Below are 24,336 nucleotides of genomic sequence, written 5' to 3'. Positions count from 1 at the left end.
TCTTCAAAAGGCACCGCCACCTCCCTTTGAGTCTTCCAAAAGCATTTTCTACAACCACCCGAGCCCTGCACACTTTCTTGTTGTAGGTCAGTTGTTCTGCTGTCAGCCGGCCATTGTCAGGGAATGGTTTTAGGAGCCAATTCTGCAAAGGATAGGCAGAGTCTCCTAGCACATAATAGCCAGCATTCACCCCACTGATGTTCCTGGTGCAAGCTGGGTAAAGGCTTCCACGCTCGACTAACTCCCACAATGTGGACAGTCTCAGAACCCGAGCATCATGCAAACTTCCAGCCATTCCTGCATATACATTCCAAAATAGTCCTTTTCCGTCAACTACTCCTTGCAGGATGATGGAATGCCAGCCTTTTCTGTTGAAGTAATCGCAGTGGTACTCCTTTGGGGCTATTATGGGTATGTGTGACCCATCAATGGCACCCACACACTGCGGAAGCCCAAATCGGTTCTCAAAGTAGGCTGCCATCTCTTTAAGCTTCTGCCGGTCAGGAAAACATATCTGTTCTGGAACTAACAATGTGCAAGTGGCCATGCAGAACTCCTGGACGCACCGACACACTGTTGTTTTGCTGACTCCAAAAAGATGGCCAATACTTCTGTAGTCGCTGTTGGTTGCCAGCTTCCATAGTGCTATGGCAACTCTTTTCTTAAGGGGAACACACACTCTGAAGTTCGTGTCCTGCTTATCCATTGCTGGATGCACCATGGCACAAAGGGACAGAAATGTTTCTTCAGACATCCTGAAGTTGTGGACCCACTGTGTGTGTGTGAATCCTGGAACGATCACATCCCACCAGTCATTTGAGCGGCTGAAAGTCCAAATGGTTGGTCTGCAGCGCCGATTTTGCACCAGATTGATTATCTAGAAAAACACAAAGCAAACAAAATGTTAATACAATGTAGCAGTGATGGTGGGTGTGTTCAGGTCCTTTAATTATTAGTGCAACTATCATAGGCCAGATGAAACAATACATAAAGTATTTGGGAAATTACAACATTGAAAGTGTTACCTTGGACAAAATAAAATATATGCATTTTATACAATATCCAATATACTGGACCAGAGAATAGCACTGTGGTGTCATTGAAGCACAAAGAAAAAATAGCTTGCAGATATAACTATTTTGGCAAAATTTACATATAATCAGTCATTAACCACAACTAGTATTGCACTTGTAATAATATAGATTTCATACAGATTCATGAGAGAGATTTATGATTTTAAGATGTAACCTTCACAGTGCTTATTAATATAATGTAGTTTACTGTTTTCACAGTTTAAAGGCCAATAGGCCTGGTTTCGCAGGCAGGGCTTATTGGCCTTATTTATTCGTACTGGAGGGTTACTTGATTTATAAGAATATTGCTTAGTTAACGGATTACAGTACATGAAACGAAATACATTGTAATATACGACATAAAAACATTTAACGTTAGCTTGGCTCAAGCTTACCCTCCTGCGCCGTCGTTTTTGTCTTGCCTTGTCTTCACTTGCGCGGTTGTCTGTCTCGTCCCAGCTCCTTAACATTTCCCGAATTCCCCTGTATTTTTCGGCTGTGTTTTTCCTTGCAGCCTGCAGCCTTTGTTCAAACAAAGCTTGTCGTGTCCTTGTGACAAACAGCCACATGCCGAGAAGCAAGAACACGATCTGCTGTATGTCCTCCATTGTTGTTTGCGGTTTCAGCTTTCTTCTTCGCGCGTGAATGACGTCAAGCGACTTTCCGTCATCCACCACGCCTATCAAGTGACGTTATCACTACTTTCCGGCATACACCACGCCTATCAAGTAGGGTACTGTTGGCAGTGGAAACGCGAGCCCCGATCATGGTTTAGCGACCCGACCCGAACCGTACCGTACTGAACCGTACCGTACCACTCAGTGGAAACGAGGCATTACAATAACATTTAGTCAAAAATCATCTATTGAAGTGACAATTGAGTCACATTGGATCCTGAAGTTCCAAATGTCTCTATCTACATCAGAATGAGCGTGTGTAGATTAAATTATATGAAAAACATGGCCTATTGTATAAGTAGGCTGTAATAGCACTGTTGTCCACTAGATGGAGCAGCAGCATTAGACATTTTTAATCTTTTTTTATCAGCTTTCAGCATTGGCTAACAAACAAATGCTTAAAGCATTTTCTTTAATTAGTTTTATATTATTACATTGCAAAGAAATATGTGAAATGCTCATATACCATTAAAACTGATTTTCACAATAACATATCCCAAAAATGTGTGTGTGTGTGTGTGTATGTGTGTGTAAGCATGCATTATGGAGTTAACATGAAAAAAATGGTTTGCTTCAGTGGAGAATACTGGAGAAACAAAGTAGTTGAAAATGAAAGTGAGCCAATAAGTGGTCTTCTACTGCCCTCTGCTGGCCACTCTTCTTATTAATAGTCTTTTTTTGTATATAGACACTATAAAATCACTTATATAACAATTACTATTATAACACATTCATATTTTGTCAGAGTTTATCACTTAAATTGTTCTTATGCTTCATATAATTGCTATCAACGTGGTAAATCATGGTAAATAATGCCAGAAACATGGTAAATCATAGTAAAAAAGGTAAATCATGCTAGAATCCTGGTAAATTATTCTAGAATGTGCTATATCATGGTAAATCATCATATAACATGGTATATCAAGGTAAACTATGGAAAATCATGTTAGATTCATGGTAAATCATACTGGAACATGGTAAATCATGAAAAATCACACTGAAATGTAGTATATCATGGTAAATCATGCTTGCTACATAAAACTTAATGTCTTTTGATGCTTTTGTGCTTAACGGCCTTAAAGGCCTTAACTGCTTGAACACCGCTAAATGCTGCTAGCAGCTTTAATTTTGTTTTATTTTTGGGCAATGACATTACATTTACAAGAGTGGCTAAGTGTGCAAATAGTTTTATTGGCTTATTTTTTATTGACTGAATTCCTGAAATAATTCGAACAAACTAATAAAACCAAAGTTAAATGGTGCATCAGATGGCAAATTTACACCGCAAATGTGTCACAGAAGCTCTTCTGAAGTGGCAATTATGTGTCTTTACACACTCCGAGGTGGATTAAATACATCTACACACCAATTTTACCTCCATATTGTTATACAAAGCCAGCTGAGTTAAGGCTGCTCAGTGCCTGCTCAAGCTTCAGCATAAAAGCCAGACTAAATTGTACCTAAGCCCCTTGTATAACAATATGCAGTTAAAATTGCTTTGTAAATGCATTTATGCCACCTTTGATTCTGTGTACAAAATTGCCTCAAGCACTTCTGTGCTTTGCAGTGTAAATGTACAACAAGGGGAATAATTTAGTCTGGCTTTCATGCTGCGTTGTGTCTTTACACAGAATTTTGAGCAGGCACGGAGCAGCCTAAACTCAGCTGTGTGAAGATGCTTTGAGAGAAAATTAAATGTTTTCTTTACACTGCAAAGGCGACACAGAAGCCTTTACTCAAGGCATCTTTACTCCGACAAATAGACTGCTCTGTGCCTGCTCTAAATTCAATGTAAAGCCGCATAATGAATTATGCCTGCTCTGACCCAGCTTAGCCCCTAGAATCAAAGCATACAGCCGTAATCACTGTATAAATGCATTCATGCCACCTCCGAGCATCATTATTACAGTCTGTGTAAACACACCTAAATGCCACTTCAGAAGTGCTTCTGTGCCACCTTTGCAATGTAAATTTGGCATCAGACTAAGTTAAAATGTTGCTCTGAGGTAGCATAAATGGGTTTACACAGCGATTACAACTGTATACTTTGGGGCTAGGTGGGTCTGAGCAGGCATAGTTTAGTCTGGCTTTTATCCGTCTTTACACAGAATTCTGAGCAGGCACAGTTAGAGCAGCCTTAACTCGGCTCTGTAGGTACTAGCTAGCTGAGGGCATCAGACACTTTTCATAATGTTTGTATGAGGTCTTTGCAACTGTTGATCTACCATGCATGACCACCACTGATACTTTGTTTTCCACAAAAAGTTTTACAATGAAGTCGTCCTTTAATATGCTATTCTAAACGATTTAGTGCCTCAGCGGACCAAGCGAATGAGATTACTGTGATTTATATTGACTGATTTCTAAAGGCCAGGTCAATAGTAAAGCCTTTAGCCTCTAGCACCTTGGTGGCCTGTCTCCGCTTGGCTTCATCACCGTCACTCTTTTGTTTCTTTATTCAATCACTGTAATCAGTGGAGGAGCAGGATGTTTTGGATGAAATGTGCTCTGGTCATGTGACCTGACCCATTGCAAGAGACGCAGCGAACCCGATCTGAGATCAGTGTAATCAGGAGTTTCCTCCTCCTCCTCCTCCGCTGCCTTGTTTCCTCTACTCTCACTTTCTTAAGCCGAGACAAAGCCCGCAGTAACGCCACTTTGTCTGACCTCTTTTAAGGTAAACACTCTTTCTTGATTGTCTGTGCCTGTTTTCTATCAGCATTTGAGTGGATTGGACTTGAATAGATACCTGAATGTTGACATCTTTAAAAAAGGTGCCTTGCCTGGAGTCAGAGACCTGTAGTTAATGTAATAGTTAGAGGTGTGTGTTTTTCCTTTGATATCCTACTGGATATCAGTCAGCGATTTTCTACAACGTGTAACTTGGAGGTTGTTATAAGAAAAGGGCATGTTTGATATTTCTACTCCTTCAAGGAAATACCAGGGTTTGCAGTTTTCAGGTTTTCTCTCTCTGGAATTACAGGTGTTGGTTTGAGAGGAAACACTATACTGTGAAGTGTTCTAGTGTAACAAAGTAGTTTTTTGGAGTTGTTGTCATCTGTGCCGAGCAGCAGTTCTCCTCATGGAAAAGTAAACAGACTTGCCCTGGTTAACCATAAAGGGGTAGATTGTATCTCTCTCTCTCTCTCTCTCTCTCTCTGTGTGTGTGTGTGTGTGTGTGTGTGTGTGTTAGAAAGGAAGGGAATGAGAGAATGTCAGGTTAGGTAGATGCTTTAACTTAAATGAATGCATAATACAGTTACAGCGGATGAGTGGTGATGCAGAACGTTTATGAATGCAGTGTCAACAGTAAATGATGTCCCCATCATTTGCCTGTGATTTAAGGCATCTTAATAATAATTTCTATAATAATACATTTTATATCAATTTATAAATAATTGTAATAATTTCAATGTACTATTTTTATTGTGGGGATTGTTTCCGTAACACTACTATTTATTTAACTTGCATGTAACTCATCAATTATTTATTAAATGTATATGCAGTACGTATACAATATTATTCCATTTAAGGGACTCTTATGTTAGACAGACAGCACAATAGGCTATGTCTTTGTGTTTGGTCTCTGAAACTCATTTGGCAGGTGTTGTGAGACGAATAATCCAATAATTGAGCCGCGTCCTCCCACTTTTACATAATTGAATGTTAGCTCTATCACAACCAACAGACAATACCTGTCAAAGCCAATGAACGGCTGTGATGTTGAAGGTGAATGCTATTTCATTCACCTATACAATTACATTCTCAAACCTATTACTCTATAAAATACCTGATTATTTTATGATTTTAGACTTGTCATTCTGCTCTATTACAGCTCTACAGTGAAACATGACAGACACCATGTTTGGCAGTGAGAATGAGCAGTGGGTCTGTCCCAATGACAGACAACTAACGCTTAGAGCAAAGTAAGGTGTTTTATTTTTTATTCTGTTGTGCAAATTGTATTTCAGCATGTCATTTGACAAACCACCCAATGTAATGTGTGTTGAAATAGACAAGTCTTTTCTAGGGGTCGACCGATATGTGATTTTCTGGGCCGATACCGATTATTACAGGTCAAATAGACCGATAACCGATATATATATATATATATATATATATATATATATATATATATATATATATTATAGCTATGTCTGGTGTAAAACTGTAAATTAATGTCAAAATTAAGAATAACAAAGGGTTTTGACAAATACTTTCTTTAAATGATTTTAAACATATCTTTGAATCTGAGACCTGTTATTAATAATAATAACTTGTAAAAAGTGCAGGGAGCACCCAGCAGCATTCTGTAAACATTTTGTGAAACTTAAAGGGACATTGTGTAGGAATTACTCCCATCTAGCGGTGAAATTGTATTTTGCATTCAAACGAATTGTGCTCTCCAGCGCCTCGCTTTTTCAAATGTGTATTGCATCTACGGTAGCCGTTATGTACCAAAAAGCTATTGACAGGACGTCTTCTAATAGCACTTCGTCGAGTTTTCCTTTGGGTGAACAGGTTTGTTATTTCAAACAAACTGCAACTTTACAGTATGAATTACTGACTGTGAAAAACATGAACCATTGTAATTAGTATTTATGCTTATTTATTCGTTATATTTTCTTAAGTACGTGCATTGTTAGATTAGATATCATCATCATCATCATCATCATCAGATGATTCAACAGTAGAGGGAGAGGACAGAGAGGCAGTGGATCAGAAGAACGTTTCCACTGTCAGGCCAGAAGCTCCGCGGTGCTTCAATAAAACACGCCCGTGTTATCAGAAAACTAATCAGAAAGAAATGGAAACAGCATTGCAAAACAAATATGATAAAAGCGACCGTTTGCTGGCATTTTTGTTGTTTACTTGACTATTTAAAACCCAAGCATCGATGTTTTACCAGGTCTACAATAAAAGGCGATACATTGATCATGAATTAATGTATGTCAAAATTGCACATTAGTCACACAGAAATAAATTACCGTTAGGTTTCACAAAAGAAATAGGACACACTTACTTCAATCGCGTCTGTTTCTGTTTATTTGGTAGTAACAGGACATATATCACATTTAAAAAGAATGATAATTTCTACAAATATATGCCACCAATAATACGACCTGAGGAGCTTTAGCACTCTCTCGACTCCCAGTAGGCTAACGTTACAGATATTTTCAGTCAGAGAAACAGAGGAAGCTCCCGGGAAAAAAAATGTGCTTTATTTTATGATAGTCCGGTATAAAGAGACGAGACGTAGGCTATCTGACAGATAAAATAAAAACATTATTGTGATAACCTTTATGATTGGTCTGATTTCTTCAAACGTTCACTATGTTTTTTTTACTATGCGTATCTTCAAGCGTTTATTTTGTTTACTATGGTAACGTTAATGGTTAGCGTGCAATATAGTCTTTTACTCGCGTATAAATATTTCTACCTTATATGGTGATCAGAATCCACATCGGATCACAAACAAAAGGCATTCAAACGTGAGTTACATTATTTTAAAAGTAGCCTATTTACTGCTGACAGAATCACCCGGCGCTGTCGTCTAGTAGAGGTGGACGACGAGGAAGAGGAGGAGAGCGAGAGTCAATACCACGACGACAAAGATGCCCGCGGCAGCTACAAGAGACGATCTTGATAGAATTGAAAGTTTCCAAGGCAGAGAAGAGAAGCAATGCAGCCTTTTAAACTTGCCGGGGCAGTGACCAGCGCCTCTCAGCTCTGCTCCTCCGGTTCTGCTGCTTTCAGTTACATGACGCTGGCTCTGAACGAAAACGCGTTGTGGAAACGCGTTTGGTTGGTACTTTTTGACCCTCTCTGCTATTATAGTTTTTCAAGATGGCGGAACGACATGGAAGCCTCCGTGAACCTACCCGTCCCATGTACATAAAGATAATAAATTCTTAATTTACGAGGATAAGTCAGATAATTTGCAGAGGTATTTGTACACCATTGAGGACATATTTAAGAATAAAAATATTGATTTCAGATAATAAAATACCTAAAAACCTACACAGTGTCCCTTTAAAGACTATTTTAGTTTTTAAATAAAATTTTAGTAATCAAAAAGCATTTCTAATCAATTAAAATCAAACTTATTCAATTTATTTACAGTTTAACAAAAATTAAATTTTTAGGGCCTTGTGAAAAACCGAACTTTTATTTTGACGGGTTGCCGTGGAGATCTTTGAGTTTCTGTGTGTTTATGATATGTCGATAACTTTTCTCAGTTGAAGCATTAAAAAGCTCATGAAGTGACTAAGCGGCTCTGGAGATGATGTTTATGCAATCATGTCCTCATATAATGATGCGGCTGAGGCTGAAAACAGCGCAAGCGTCACGCGTGCTCCAGTGTGTGTGTGTGGTAACTGAAATCACGCGTCTCTGCGCCATTCATTTAACGTTAGAGACACGCAGGATTCATATTTAAATAGTCTTTTTGCGGTTTGATTTGTACTGACCTATTTTTATTAATTCATCAAAAAGTTGACAAATTCCGTGATATTCCGCTTTATACTGTAAATTCCGTTTTTATGACTGGATTCCGAGACTCCGTCTGTTCTGCATCGCGGAAATCACAGGGCTCTATTATATTCAGGGGCGGCCTTACCTATGTTTCACCCGTTTCAATTGAAACGGGCCCCGCCCTCCAAGGGGGCCTTAACAGACCAGCAAAATCCCATTCATTTTCTCCGTAGGATATTGATTTTCAGCCATAATGTCTAAACCATTCAAGGTAGATTGACCACGAGCTACGAGGTTGTGAAATGAAAGTTTCTGCTCCTTTAAAAGCCACAAGCTACGAAATCAACCTTGTTATTTGCAAAACACTGACGTCTCTGATTGGTCGAACTCGCGGTTACCATGGCGACGTTTACCACTCCCGCGAACGGCTTTAGCGATCTGAAGCATAATATCGGTAGTTTATGTATTTACACCTTTGCCTTTTTGCCGTTAGGTTAAAATGTTATTTTGAGCAGAAAAATAATTTTAAGAGGAAATGAAACGTACATATGCCAGTGGTGCTAAAAAACGAAAGATATCAGACAACAAAAGAAAAGCTTGATATTCAGTCTACCAAAAGTGAAGTTACCCTGCGTGAAAGGGCGAGGCTTATTCCAACGTAAAACGCTGTATAATTGTATAGTTTTAATCAAATAAGGTTGGATTATTTCTATGTTCAGCTGCCTGTTCATGAAGCTGAAAGTGCACGTAATAAAATAATATACCATTGATGGAAACCAACAGGAATCCTAGCTTTTTCTGCTCTATTATGTTTATGTTTTATGTGGGTAGGGCCCCATATTAGTTATTGAAACGGGCCCCCAGATGCTTAAGGCCGCCACTGATTATATTGAGGTATTTTGCAATTTCAGTGTAGTAATCTATTGCTTCTTCAGCAAAGTCTGCTGCTGCCTTGACTTTGAGAGACAACTGAAGCGTGATCAGTGAAGCAGCTCTAGTCAGCGAGTGCTCTCTCGGTGTGAGAGTGCAACACTTTCAGTGCCTCAGCTTTCCGCGCTGATTGGCCGGACTCGTGACTCCCAACAAATCAGATGTGCGGGGACATTAGTCTAGTCTACAGAGTGGTGAGTTCCGACAAAGGTGGCTGCGTCAGAGCCAAATATAGCGCATTTCAAAATAAAATTATTTTATCGGCAAATCGGTTTTGAAAATGGCAGATACCAATAACCATAAAAATGCTTAATATTGGCGCCGATAATCGTCCGGGCCGATAATCGGTCGACCCCTAGTCTTTTCAATGTGACATATTTGCATTATAATAAAAACAATTCATTTCTCACTGATCTGATTCTGGTGTGACTTTTCTCTTGTATGTGACTGGATTCCACCCAGGTTACGTACAGGTTGGTCTATCCACACATTTCAGTCAGAGAGACAGAGGAAAGCTCAGACAATTAAGAAAACCGAGCTGGATCTCATCATGAGTGTCATCCACCGCGCTGAGCAGCTCGAGCTCATTGAGCAACATCGGATTGGGTGAGACTTTATCATTCTGCATCACATTTGTGCTTTTTCATGCCTTGTCACACAGTGTCCAGTCAGATAAACACTTTGAGCCTGATGTTTGATGTTAATTCTGAATTTAAGGGATTTAAATGAATAGCTCAAAAAAAAAAAATTTGATATTGTCAGGTTGGCTTAATTACTTTCCCTAATTGATTATAAACCAGATTTATGCTTCATGTTTTAAAAAGTTTTCTTTAAAAATGCCACATCAAAAAACATGACTTCTGTTTGAGGTCTCACAGGGCCTAAGATATATACTGTATATAATACTTTCTTTTTTTTCTTCAAAGTTTGGAGTCTGTGAGGTTTATCAATGTTTTTGAAAGACGTCACTTAAAACAGTAAAACAGTACAATTGTGAACTAGTATTGCAATTTAAAATAACTTTTCTATATGAATAGATTTTAAAATGTAATTTATTCTTGTGATTGCAAAGCCTAATTTTTTGCAGCCATTACTTCAGTCTTCAGTGTCACACGATCCTTCAGAAATCATTCTAATAATAATAATAATAATTTTTATTTATATAGCGCCCTTCAAAACAAATAGCGGGATACAAACAGGACCTTAGGAAATAGAGGAATTCAAACAAATAACATATCCATAACAAGGTAAAATTTACAGACCGAAAGCTGAAAAATAATATTCAGAGAGAAAAAAAAAATGTTTTAAGAGGGAGGATGTTTGATGGATGTTTTGAGGAACCACATTCAACCTAGAAGCCACAACACTAAAAGACCTGGCACCCATATTGACCAGACTAAACTTAGGAGTGACTAACAATCCCACACTAGAAGATCTCAAGGAACAAACAGGAGCATAAAGTTGAAGTAAGTCAGATAAATATGAAGGACCAAAGCTTATGAAGAGCTTTGTAATTGAGAATTAGTACCTTGAAGTTTATACGCAAGGAAACTGTAATGGTAATCAAGATGAGATGTGACAAAGGCATAACAGTTTCAGCATCCTGCTGACTAAAGGCCCTTGCACACTGAGTCCGAAATTATCGTATGCTTTTTTTCTTCGTATTCGTGATTCGGTGGCTCTGAATTGTCAAAACAGCATTCAAACACCATTCAAACTGCTTGCTACGGATGCGAAAAATGCAGAAAATCGAACCCGATCCGATTTTTTTTTTTTACGACGGACGAAAGTTTCAGAAGCAGTGTGCAAGCGTGATTGACATAACGTGAGGTCGTATTTATTTTTTAACGTGCGAAAATTTCGGACGTGAATTTCGGAATCAGTGTGCATGGGCCTTAAGAGAGGAGCGAAGACGAGAAAGATTATGTAGGTTGAAAAAAGCTATCTTTGCCACTTCCCCAATGTGATCATTAAAGGTATAGCGGAGGATTTTCTTTTTCCGGGTGGGAAGTCTATACTATTGGTCCACCTAAGTGTCAATCATTCTGGTGATATGTTTACGTAAGGCCGTCGTACGTGCTCGTCCCTATGTAGTTTTCGCTTTCTGCGCATGCGCACTTTCAGGTGTATTATGTGTGATGAGTTACGGTTTCAGCCATTCCTTTGAAAATGGCTGAGGGTCGAAAGAGAAAAAATGTATACGAAGTGTATGATAAGAAGAGAAAGGCCCGCAGAATATAGAAACAAGACCAGAGTGATTTTGGGTGAATATTTCACACGCTGGCGGGCGCTAAAAGCACAGGTTGGGCTTCCCGCTGATGCCGCAGTCGCGAAGATTCTATTAGACAGGTAAAGTTTGTCATGCTATTTGGAGAAATCCATTTAAAATCACTGCTAGTAAAAGTTAATGTAAGCTATGATTAGCGATGCTAGCCCTGGCACAAGTCATGCACCGCATGCATGTTGCGCATGTGCATTTTTTTTAAAATTGGAGAGGGCGGGTCTTCTCTAAAATTCGGAAAGATCCTCCGCTATACCTTTAAATGGAAGAGTGGAGTCGAAGCAGAACACCAAGACTTCGAACTGTGGTAGAGGGCATTATCAAGTCTCCATCCAAATCAGTTGACCAGGGGTGTGTTTCCCGTACAACAATGTAACTCGCTGCTTAACTGCCATAGTATGATGCATTGTTGAAGAAATCAACAAGCTAGTCACGACTGTTTCCCGAAACCATACTGTCGCAAAGTGGCCGTTCAACCACGCTGGTTAAGAATGTCACGCACGTGGTGGAGTCATAACTTCTATTAATGATCCTGTTTGAGATCGAATTAATGCTGGATGTTTTGCTTTAAATTTCTGACATGGCATCTGAGGACTATTTCTAATTTTTCTCAGTTATTTTTTGCTTTATTTCCAAATTCAATTATAGGCTCGTTCTTCTGTTCTAGAGCACGTACGCACATGCGCAGTCTTCAAAAACGGTGCTTTAAATCTCTTGACAAACTCAAAGCCGTAAATTACATTTGTTTGTATGTATTCTATATAAAAGATCCATATTGTGAATGTCAGCTTGCTCATTTGGCTCAAGATAAGGATTTGAGTCCACATGTCATGCAAACAAGAAACTATGCTTCTAACCACAGACTGAGAGCTGTCGTTCCAACCACACTAATTTGCGATGCTGTTTGCGAATGTTCTTATGTTTTCGGGAAACACGGACTCATTGAACTATGCTTATAACGACCGAACTTGCAATCATTGTTGGCTAATGATGCTTTTTGAAACGCACCCCAGATAGTTTAGACACAACAGATTTTGAGCCAATTCGTATTACCAGAGTTAAATTTAAGGTGGTTTGCCTCCAGCCAAAGCTTGAGTTCCTTGATGCAAGTTGTTAATAGATTTATTTTAGCACACCTCCCACCTCAGTGTTTCTTCAACTATGTCATTAGTTTAACAGTGTTAAGACTGATCAAGAAATATATCATATTATCAATGTTGAAAACTGCCTAATATTGTATAGGGCAACACTTTAGTTCAGGGTTCAATGCTCACTTTTAACTACTATTATTACTAGGATATTGGCTGTTTATTAGTACTTATAAAGCACATATTGATGCCTTATTCTGCATGACCATATTCTACATCCCTTAATCCCACTCAATACATAAACTTAACAACTACCTTACTAATTACTAATAAGCAGTAATTAAGTTTGAGGCAAAAGTCGTAGTTAATAGTTAGTTAATAGTGAGAATTGACCCTAATCTAAAGTGTGACATTTTGTGGTAACCATGATGCATCTTTTTCACTATTAAATAAGTTAATTTATACATATAAAGAAAACAGCATACAACATAGGCCCCAAACTCTGGGACCCCAAATAATTAGGATATCAGTCTTAAAGTACCAAAAGATTTGACAGTGACAGCAGGTGTACACCTGTTGATATGTAAAGATATGTCAGTTATGTTCTTTTAAATAAAGATGAGTGTGTGTGTTTCAGGGGTCTAGTGGAGCGCCTGGAGAACATGAGGAGGTCTGCAGTGGGAAACGGCCTTTCACGGTGTCTGCTGTGTGGAGAGGTGTTTGGTCTGCTGGGCTCTTCGTCCGTCCTCTGTTTGGACTGCTGCATGGTACAAACTGGTCTAAATGTTCTAAACATGTTCTCTACTACTCACACTCACTGCTTAGTCATTTGCAGTAACTGTCTTTGGGCTCATGCAGTGATTCTGAGACACCACATAGTGTCAGCAGAGAGCTGTATATTCAAAGAGGGTCTAAAAGTAATCTATACAGGAAATTTGTATTCTGTGCACAGTACATGTGTATACTGTAGGGTAACATGGGGGAAGATGCCCCCCTTAAGAACAAATGTGGATCTACTTTTAAACTAACATATTTAGATATAAGTTTAGCATGTGCAGGAAGATGATGCATCAGCAAATGTGTTATTATAGAAACATTTGCTTATTTAGTTGTTGTAGCAGAAAATATTAAAAGGGTTAGAAGACCAACCTTTAACATACCAAACTTTACATAATTTTTGATACAATTATTAATATTATATATATTTTTCAAGTGTCATTTAATGTAAAATGCTAAATGCACTATTCTATGTACAATTTTATTTGGACAATAATTGAATAACCAATGACAAACAGCAGAATCCCAGTAAAAGAGGCAAATCTGAAAGTAAATATTATTGTATGACTTGTATACAGGCATATTTTCATTTGAAGATATGTCATAATAGTAACACTGTGAAATCAAATTGAATGATTTCACTCAGTTAACCTATAGGTTGTAATAAAATTGAAGATGTCTGAAATCTACATCTAATTCATGTAAATATTAAATAATAACCCCATTAATTACTGCATTAAATATATATTGCATTAAAAAAAGAGCATGCATCATGTGTTCCCTTAGGAGTTTAATATGGGTTTTAAGTATTGTGGTTTTGGATTTCTGATTAGATTAAGATCTGTGCTTAGAGCAGACCAGGATGAACCACTTTATTTTTATTTGTCAAATGGGTTTATCTGTACAATATTCCTTCTTTAAACACACTTGTTCTTTTAAAATGCAACATGCCTTAAGATTTCTGTGCACCATTTGAACTTCATCAATTTAGAAAAGCCATCAAGCCACAAGAGGGTAGTGTGTAACTTATAAACAACAGTCTACTGTCATTGCTCATTTTGGCATCAGACAGATACTTTCCACTGAACTTTGGGATTACAGTTTGTAGTTTACTTCGAGACAGACACACACTGTGTGACTTGACACAGGACTAAGGAGTGCTAAAGACTGAATGAGGTCCTTAACAGCAGGTCTGTGCCAGTGAGGAGAGAGCATCTGTTATAGGGAGCCTGAGCTCACATCACTCCTGCTCTCTCATGACCTGTGATCATTCTCAACAGCTGCTGTTTCTAAACCTCACTGGAATCACAGTGGAGGGGAAATTAATGAATTGATCATTATTGTTATTAGATTGTTGTTAGATCATTCCTCTGTGTTCAATCATTATATTACAATCTGTGTAATAGATGTGTGTTGATCATATACCATATGGATCTGATGCTGGGTTATTGCTGAAATAAGATTTGTAGTGAACATGTGCAGCATTACAGCCTTTTATGGTTATCAGAGTGGCTTTTAGCAAGTTGTTCTTCTGATTTGGATGGTTGCTAGGCTGTTACTAGGCTGATTATCAGCAGTTTTGTCATCTGCCAGGTGAAAATCATAACTTTTTGCTTTAAAAAGTGTCATTTGAAGTATCATTCATCTCTGAAGTACAAATTGTTGAGTTACATGCTGAAATATAATACTTGGGGTGAGAAACAAACCATGAGTATGAGATGCACAATTTATCTGTTTTCAGCTCATATTAGAGAATTCTTTTCTTATCTATATTGATTGATATTGAATATTTAATTGTGCAATGCATGCATGCTCAATTGATCTATTTTTACATTTAGGTTAGGCTACCTTTGCTGTCATCTAACACTCGCTTGCCTTTAATCTATAAACACTAATAATTTAATTATTAACACTGTTAAGTGCAATCTCAAAATGAATATCCATTTTTATACTGTACATTATAATGCTGTGTGATGCCAAAATTCAATCATAAAAGAAAAAATCATTTTAAATTCTAAGTTTTTTAATTGAAATTATTTTCAATAAAATGATTTTGGATTGTAATATCAGCCATTTTATGCCATAAAAAATAATCATCAGCCTATCAGCTTCTTAAAGTTGGCATGAAACAGTTGTTGTAGTCTTGAATTCCCTGCTGTGACGTATATCCGAGTGAAACCGCTTCTTGAACAAGAAAAAATGTAGGCTGGGAATTGATTTTGTCCAATCGGAATTGATCAGAGGGTTTGCCATTGGTCGATCTCATGTGAGTGACAGGTTGTCCCGCCCTCGCGCCAGTAAACGCATCAGAGAAGAGAAGAGATGTCACTGCAAGGAGGAGGCAAAGTTATTTTGATTGAAGATTAGGAGGTACATGAATTTGAAAAAATTATGTGCACAGTAGTAAGCGGATCGCGGTTATATCCGTAGACACCGCGAATAATCCAGTCAGGTGGGCCAAGTAATAAAAAATAACATTCCAATTAGAGATGCACCGATACTAAATTTCTCTAGCGATTGCCGATGATTCAGAATATCTACCGATAGTTTGAACATTTTCTTAAGGAAAAAAAATCTGTCCCAAGTAATGCTGCAGACTAATCCTCGCATTCGCTACACTATAATATTAGAGGATACAATTCACAACAGAGGTATTCTATTCAACTGCTATTTATTTTCAGATATAATAATTGCACACAAAAAAACCCTGAAATGTTTATTGCACATAAGGTAGTTTTCATAATCACTTGACTTCATGGCAAATTTATTCAAACAAACTTTTTTATAGCTAACTAACAAACTGAACATCGGATGACTTTCCTGAGGTAAATGCAATAAGTGACATTGTTCACAAGCTGTTTTATTTATATTTTTCTGCAGTTGAAACTTTGAGTGATTAAATGAGACATAATATGGATTTTGGTAAGTTGGACTGTATCCTTCAGCATACCTTCTGATACTCATGCATGTTTTTCGAAATATAACTTGCATCGAAGTGGAAGAAAAGACTCACACTCTGTGCTGCCGTTTGACCTGAGGCACTACAGCGATGTGTCAAGTCACACAAGAGTGTCAAAAAGCCATTTATTGTTTGAATTTTGTGATAATGGACATAATTTGAAAGATGAGACTGTTTCTTAGCAGAAGTAACTAAGCACAAAACTCTTTGCGATTAATGTATGGGAGGCGCACAACAAAAATGTTTGGTGTGGGGAAAAACCGTGGACCTGGCAACCCTGGCTTGACCTATGGGTGATTGAAGGCTCAAATAGCCTACTTTTATGTTGCTATGTTGCTATTTTTTTTTACTTTTTATGCGTTATTGTCATGTTAACTTGCCCTAAGTTCATCTCAAGAGATTTTCTTTATAAGCATATGAGTTGCAGTCTGACACATTGTTCCGCACCCTTTTGATTGACAGGATATAAACGAGGCTGATCATTGGCTGTTTTTTGGCAAGAGGTCCTATTATGCTTTTCCACTTTTTCAACTTTAGCGATTGTGTAATGTTGCTGTTAGGGAATATAAAAAATCGGCAAATTTACAACGCTCAGTCACTCCAAAGGAAGATATTTCATTTAAGAGAATCAACTTTCCAAGAACTACAACGAACGGGTCGTTTGAACTACAACGCGATTTTTCCGGATCTTATGAAGTCACAATGTTACTCATTTAAATAATCCTCGCCCACGTAATACGCAAAAAAACATTTCTTATTTAAGGCCATTCCTGTTTGGAATATGTGATTGTGTATTGTCAACAATAAACATAAACATTCAGCATGTCCTTTTTGTAGTGCGGATCATTCGTTGCAGCTTTTAAACTGATTCTCATGTTTAAGAATCTGTTATCTGCTTGACAGATAGATGCTTGTTTGTTAAATTGAGCTTATAGTTTCCACTGTAATTAGCAAAGAACATACATTATATCTGTGAAATAGGAATGCATTGTAATAATGTTAATCTTATCCTGGGCACAGAATGCAAAACCTGCTCTTCCTCTCTCATCTCCATCACCTTCTCACAGTCTCTTTATCTTGAACTGAATCTCTTCCCTTCCCAAAGCTGAGATTTGATTGATACAGTCTTTGCAAACTGATTACTTCTGTCGGTCGTTTAAAACTTCTATCGTAAAACAGCTGTTTAGTTGAGCTACTTGCATCTTATCTTGCACTTTATGACCGATGACAGTGAGGTGAAGCTCCGTGCTGGAATTCGCGCTCGCAGTCGCAGCTTCTTGGAATAAAGCCGGCCTACGCTCTTAAAAATAAGGGTTCCAAAAGGTTGTTTTAGCAGTGGTGCCATAGAAGAACCATTTTTTCCAACCAAAGTTCCCAAAAGAACCTTTCTTAGTGTGAAGAACATTTAAATAATCTAAAGAACCTTTTGAACAATGGAAAGATTCCTTGGAATGTTCTACCATCGATGCCAATGAATAACCTTGATTTTTTGAGAGTGTACTTTGATTTGATTGGTCATCTCAAAACATTTTGACATTGACAAGCGGTGTCCGCTGAAGCATTGCAGCACAGTAGAGTTAATATTAGGCAATTATTTCACAACCTTCATTAATTACTGAGGTCCGGACATCGGGGACCTCAGTGGTGGGTACAGCCCTGATTGGTGCATCTCTAAGTCCAATTAATTGTGATTGGGTCGTGGGTGGGTGGGATTAATGTGTTAATTTTAATAAAGACACGCAACAAACGTCCGTCACTCTTTTACTTTCAACCACGACGTAGGCTACAGGTGTGTATGACTGAAGCGCCACTGTGCAGACCGTTCGGTGTATGAGATCAGAGTATCACGAGAGCAAACGGCTCTGTATATTTTCTAATCACTCTCGCGGTAGGATGAAACGATTACCGGTTTCACGGTAAACCACGACAAAATGTCCTGGCGGTTAGTATTATCATTTGAAATTTAATTATCATTTAAACCGTTTTTGATTATTGCAATTTTGAAAAATCAAGGTAAATCTTGTCCAGCCTGCGTCAGTTTGACATCAGGCGTAGTATGCAATGTTGTTTTTTTTTGTACGAGAAGACATGGTGGAAGGCAGTGATAGACCTCAGATTTTTCAGCCTTCTAAGAGAACCAAATCTGAGGTGTGGTCATATTTTGGCTTTTACAAAAGTCCTGAGGGAAACTAAGGGCCCTTTCACACCTACCTTGTTTGGTCCGGACTTTCGGACTTTTCAGTTTGGTCCGAATCAAAATTACAGGTGTGAAACCTCCCCCGGACCAAACAGATGAAATTTGGTCCGACGAAAAGAGGTAGTCTCGGTCCGGATCAAACTGAACAAAGGTTTGGTTCGTTTCTTGTGTGAAAGCATTTCTGTATGGTTCGGACTTTCGAACCTTTTACAGGAAGTTCCGGTGGTTCGCACATAGCCGAAAATTGCAGTGTGAAACCAAACCAAAACTTTCTGAAAGTATAAAATGTATCAAAACGTGAACTTTGGTTCGGACCTTGGTGCGGACTTTCAGGTGTGAAAACGCCCTTAATCTGTCTGCAGAACATGCAAAAAGAAGTCACTACAAATTCATCTTCGTGACCGCCACCTACTGTTGTATAGCGAACGCAAGGCAAGTTAACTTTGAACTCAAAACCAAAACTAAGTCTGGGAAATATTTGGGCATAAAATATTGTATTGAGTTGAAATACAGTAATCAACATTTGAAGTGGATCAAAACCTTTCATCAAAGTTATACATGAATTTTGAATACCTGTTTTTGTTTTAGTGTAGAACTTTTTTGATCTTCAAATGTTGACTACTGTATTTTATTATCTCACTTGTAATTAACACGAAGTTTCCGCGAAAAAAAGTTTGCACCAAGTGGCTTTGAGCCAAGACGAACAAACATGTTCAAACAAGACTATTAAGGTTGACATTTAAGGGATAGTGAGTGTATATTTATTGTACACTTATTACAGATTTTTATTTTTTTTACCTCAGAAATTATTACAGGGAAATCAAATATTGAAATGAGATTGTTTTAAAATCATTCCTATTTATAAATCCAATCGTCCAGATAGGATGATTACTACAGCAATATTATAGTAGTATTAATACTAAAGTCCTCTTATTTAATTTGACATGCAATCAAAAACTGAAACGCAAGACGGCAAGTTGCATTTAAATGAAATTTTATTTACCTGACGCGTGTCCGCGGTGATTAGAGACATGAGGTGCGTTCCATTCGACCTTAAGTTGACTGCGAAGTAGACTTCACAGGGTATTCCGCCATCTTAAGTGAAATTCCAATCCGAAGGGAGTGAACATGTTCAGTTTGAAACCAAATCAAAATTGATTTTCATATTGAATGAAAGTTACAGTACAGCTTCAAAGCTGTTTATAGTCAATTAATAGGTGCAGTAGTCAATTAAATATACAAGTAGTCTATGTAATAAAGTTGTTTTAATTATATAGATATATATACAGGTCCTTCTCAAAAAATTTGCATATTGTGATAAAGTTCATTATTTTCCATAATGTAATGATAATTAAACTTTCATATATTTTAGATTCATTGCACACCAACTGAAATATTTCAGGTCTTTTATTGTTTTAATACTGATGATTTTGGCATACAGCTCATGAAAACCCCAAATTCCTGTCTCAAAAAATTAGCATATTTCATCCGACCAATAAAAGAAGTGTTTTTATTACAAAAAAAAGAAGTCAACCTTCAAATAATTATGTTCAGTTATGCACTCAATAGTCAATACTTGGTCGGGAATCCTTTTGCAGAAATGACTGCTTCAATGCGGCGTGGCATGGAGGCAATCAGCCTGTGGCACTGCTGAGGTGTTATGGAGGCCCAGGATGCTTCGATAGCGGCCTTAAGTTCATCCAGAGTGTTGGGTCTTGCGTCTCTCAACTTTCTCTTCACAATATCCCACAGATTTTCTATGGGGTTCAGGTCAGGAGAGTTGGCAGGCCAATTGAGCACAGTAATACCATGGTCAGTAAACCATTTACCAGTGGTTTTGGCACTGTGAGCAGGTGCCAGGTCGTGCTGAAAAATGAAATCTTCATCTCCATAAAGCTTTTCAGCAGATGGAAGCATGAAGTGCTCCAAAATCTCCTGATAGCTAGCTGCATTGACCCTGCCCTTGATAAAACACAGTGCACCAACACCAGCAGCTGACATGGCACCCCAGACCATCACTGACTGTGGGTACTTGACACTGGACTTCAGGCATTTTGGCATTTCCTTCTCCCCAGTCTTCCTCCAGACTCTGGCACCTTGATTTCCGAATGACATGCAAAACTGAGCAACAGTCCAGTGCTGCTTCTCTGTAGCCCAGGTCAGGCGCTTCTGCCGCTGTTTCTGGTTCAAACGTGGCTTGACCTGGGGAATGCGGCACCTGTAGCCCATTTCTTGCACACGCCTGTGCACGGTGGCTCTGGATGTTTCTACTCCAGACTCAGTCCACTGCTTCCGCAGGTCCCCCAAGGTCTGGAATCGGTCCTTCTCCACAATCTTCCTCAGGGTCCGGTCAGCTCTTCTTGTTGTGCAGCGTTTTTTGCCCCACTTTTTCCTTCCCACAGACTTCCCACTGAGGTGCCTTGATACAGCACTCTGGGAACAGCCTATTTGTTCAGAAATTTTTTTCTGTCTTACCCTCTTGCTTGAGGGTGTCAATGATGGCCTTCTGGACAGCAGTCAGGTCGGCAGTCTTACCCATGATTGCGGTTTTGAGTAATGAAACAGGCTGGGAGTTTTTAAAAGCCTCAGGAATCTTTTGCAGGTGTTTAGAGTTAATTAGTTGATTCAGATGATTAGGTTAATAGCTCGTTTAGAGACCCTTTTCATGATATGCTAATTTTTTGAGACAGGAATTTTGGGTTTTCATGAGCTGTATGCCAAAATCATCAGTATTAAAACAATAAAAGACCTGAAATAGGACCTGAAATTCAGTTGGTGTGCAATGAATCTAAAATATATGAAAGTTTAATTTTTATCATTACATTATGGAAAATAATGAACTTTATCACAATATGCTAATTTTTTGAGAAGGACCTGTGTGTGTATATATATATATATATATATATATATATATTCTTGGTATATGTATATTATATGATTTAAAATTTAAAAAGTTAAGTAAATTACAATATGTTCGATCATAATCTGTGCGACCCCGTCGTTGCTTTTCTTTGACAGTGTAGAGAGTTCCAAATGACAGAGTAGTGTCAGCGAAGTCCACTTCAACAGATCTCCCGTGCTCAGGGAGGGAGCAGTGAGCACTGCGTAGGGACCCTGTCAGTTGGAAAGCACCTATGGATGTGTGCTTTTTGTTATGAGTTGCTATTGACAACGGTCATTATAAGGAAGGTAATGCCGCAGAACAGAATCCTGCTGACAACTGATAATATTGATAACGGGATAATTTTGGTCTTTATAATTGTGATATGAGTTTTTAATTTTTCATACGGTTTCATCTCTATGTGGTTCTTTGATGTTATACACCGATTGGTCTGCGCAACGCTGCTTCAGGTCCAACACACTTAGTCGACATTGTTGAAATCTTAAAGGAAAACGTATGCCTAGAGCACCTCCTAGTGGTCATTATATAAAACACAAAGAAAAAAAAACCTACCGGGTACGTGAGAAATTGCTTAATTACTTAAAGGGATAGTTCACCCAAAAATGAAACTATCAGATGACTAAGTGACTGTTTCCGAACAGGTTTATTTTTTCCCAAACACTCTCCATTTATATTGTTCAGCTAAAATAAATAAAGACCCATCCCACACTCACTCCATTGACTGAGGTTGGCAGAAGGCCGCCTCCAAGCTTTCTGATTGGCTAAGACATGCAGGCTGCAGTCAGGTTAATTTTTTTTCATTTACAGAGCCTGGAGCTGTCACAGAGTGAAGTGCGATTTCTCAAGACACCCATTTCAGTGATATCTGTCAGGCAGTAGGGACATTTATGCGTGGTATTAAACCGCTTACAGCAGCTTTAAAGATGTCTCTCGCTCACAGAGGGATCTTTAGAAGTATTTAACGGAAATTGAACAGATTTTTTCTCTCTGTTCCTCCTTCGCTCACTCTTTCTCAAAGCAATTTTAGTATATAGAAGTTCTTCCGAAACTAAATTACTTGCACTTCAATCTAGTGTTTGTCTTCTATTACATAAAGCCTGATTAAAGGTTCTTTCTCTTTTCTTATTACTACGGCGTATCACAGCCCTCAACTTCAAATTGATTCTTAAAAACCAAGCCGTCAGAGTCTACAGTAATATCTCCCACTGTAATTTAATTTTAGTGTGGAGGGGGACGATGCTTCTCACAATCAGCACGATTGCAGGGTGGACATGTTTTTACTTCCACATATTAAAAACTTCATTTCCAATTATCTTGCAGGTAAACTTGGCAAATCAAATGTAATCTTAAAAACAGCTGTTAAAGGGTTAGTTCACCCCAAAATGAAAATTCTGTCAGTAATTACTCACCCTCATGTTGTTCCAACCCCGTAAGACTTTCGTTCATCTTTGGAACACAAATTAAGATATTTTTGATTAAATCTGAGAGCTGGATCACTCCTCCATAGGCTTCCTAAGGGATCGAAACTGGCCGGCCCAAAAGTTATGAAAGACATCGTTAAAATAGTCCGAGTGACTACAGTGGCTCAATCTTAAGTTTATCAAGCGACGAGAATACTTTTTGTGTGCAAAATACAAACAAAAATAATGACTTTATTCAACTATTCATTGCCTTTTCTGTTGGCCTCGGGATTTCACGTAGTGAAACTGCGCAAAGCTTCTAGGTTGTACATCACACACATGACCAGCGTCTGCCAATAGTGAGCCTATGTGTGACGTACAACACAGAACCATTGCGCAGTTTCACTACGTGAAATCTCGAGGCCAACAGAGAAGGAAATGAATAGTTGAATAAAGTCGTTATTTTTGTTTGTTTTTTGCGCACAAAGACTGAGACTGAGCTCTATCTGTCTGTCTACTACATTATAACCCCCCTCCTCCTCCCCCCCCATACGTATTTTGAGCAGTAGGATGGTGTATATAAAATTGCAAAAAATAAATAAACATTATTATTAATCAGTACTTTTTACTCTTATTACTTGGGTATATTAATAATCAAGTACTTTTGCTCGAGTAAAATTGAAAAGGAGTACTTGATACTTTTCCTGGAGTAATATGTTAGGGTATCTGTACTTTTACTCTAGCACTTGATCTGTGTACTTCGTCCACCACTCTCTCGGAAAAAAAAAGTACGAAAAGAAAAAAGTATTTTAATAGGGACCCAAATAGTCATTAGGAGAATCACACCGGGATGGGAAACGGAAGCGGTAGCTGGCGTGCAAGATGGGGATTTGAAATTGGGATGTGCAAATAACGTGTCTAAGACCTTGTTTCAAACAAAGGTTAATAAAAGCAGTCTAAAACTAGCACTGTGCTGGTACCAAAAGCAGTGCCAACTCTTCTCTAAATCATTGAGGCCGGAGCTTCACTGCACTCAGACATCGCTAACAATAACCTTTTCACTTCACTCCAAACACAGTCCGTTACCTAGTGCCCCTTTCTACTAGTGACAGCCATTTTTCCCATTAAAAAAAAGCATTTCTTAAAATAACGTACTCTTATTTTACAATAGTTATCAGGTTGTGTTTGTTTGACCTGTTCTATACCCCTATGCATGTTTGTGTTGCAGAAGGTGTGCACCAAATGCGGAATCGAGACACCAGGCAGTCAAAAAAGGGCTCAATGGCTTTGCAAGATCTGCAGTGAACAGAGAGAGGTACAGTACTACAAATGTTTTCACTTCATTATAAATGACCCCATTTTTTCTTTAGAAGAACTAGTTGTTCAGATGTTAGAACTTGGATGAGGAATACCAATAACAGATTATGAAATATTCCAAGACATTTAATTTCTATGCTGATAACAACACAGTCTCAGACAGACCGCCTACAGTCTGCCGACGTTCTGACCATCTAAAGCATATTGCAGACAAAACTGGGAAGCTCTTGTGAAAATCTCAAAGTCCAAAGGGCTTTCCTG

The 24,336-nt window shown here is 38.3% G+C and overlaps 1 protein-coding gene across 1 annotated transcript; it reads left to right on the top strand.

The window, feature by feature from the left end:
* Positions 1-4,340: 4,340 nt before the first annotated feature.
* Positions 4,341-24,073, top strand: LOC130078684 (rab effector Noc2-like; the record flags this gene model as incomplete). The annotated part of the gene is made up of 5 exons (XM_056244275.1): positions 4,341-4,427; positions 5,586-5,676; positions 9,617-9,760; positions 13,161-13,290; positions 23,987-24,073. Coding segments are annotated over exons 2-5 (438 nt in total), but the record flags the coding sequence as incomplete, so codon positions are not given.
* Between the last annotated feature and the right edge of the window lie 263 nt (positions 24,074-24,336).

The sequence above is a fragment of the Rhinichthys klamathensis genome, unplaced genomic scaffold (assembly GCF_029890125.1).
Source record: "Rhinichthys klamathensis goyatoka isolate OS25496 unplaced genomic scaffold, OSU_Roscu_1.1 h1tg000955l_1, whole genome shotgun sequence".
Lineage (NCBI taxonomy): Eukaryota > Metazoa > Chordata > Actinopteri > Cypriniformes > Leuciscidae > Rhinichthys > Rhinichthys klamathensis.
This window is presented reverse-complemented; position numbering and strand designations above follow the sequence as displayed.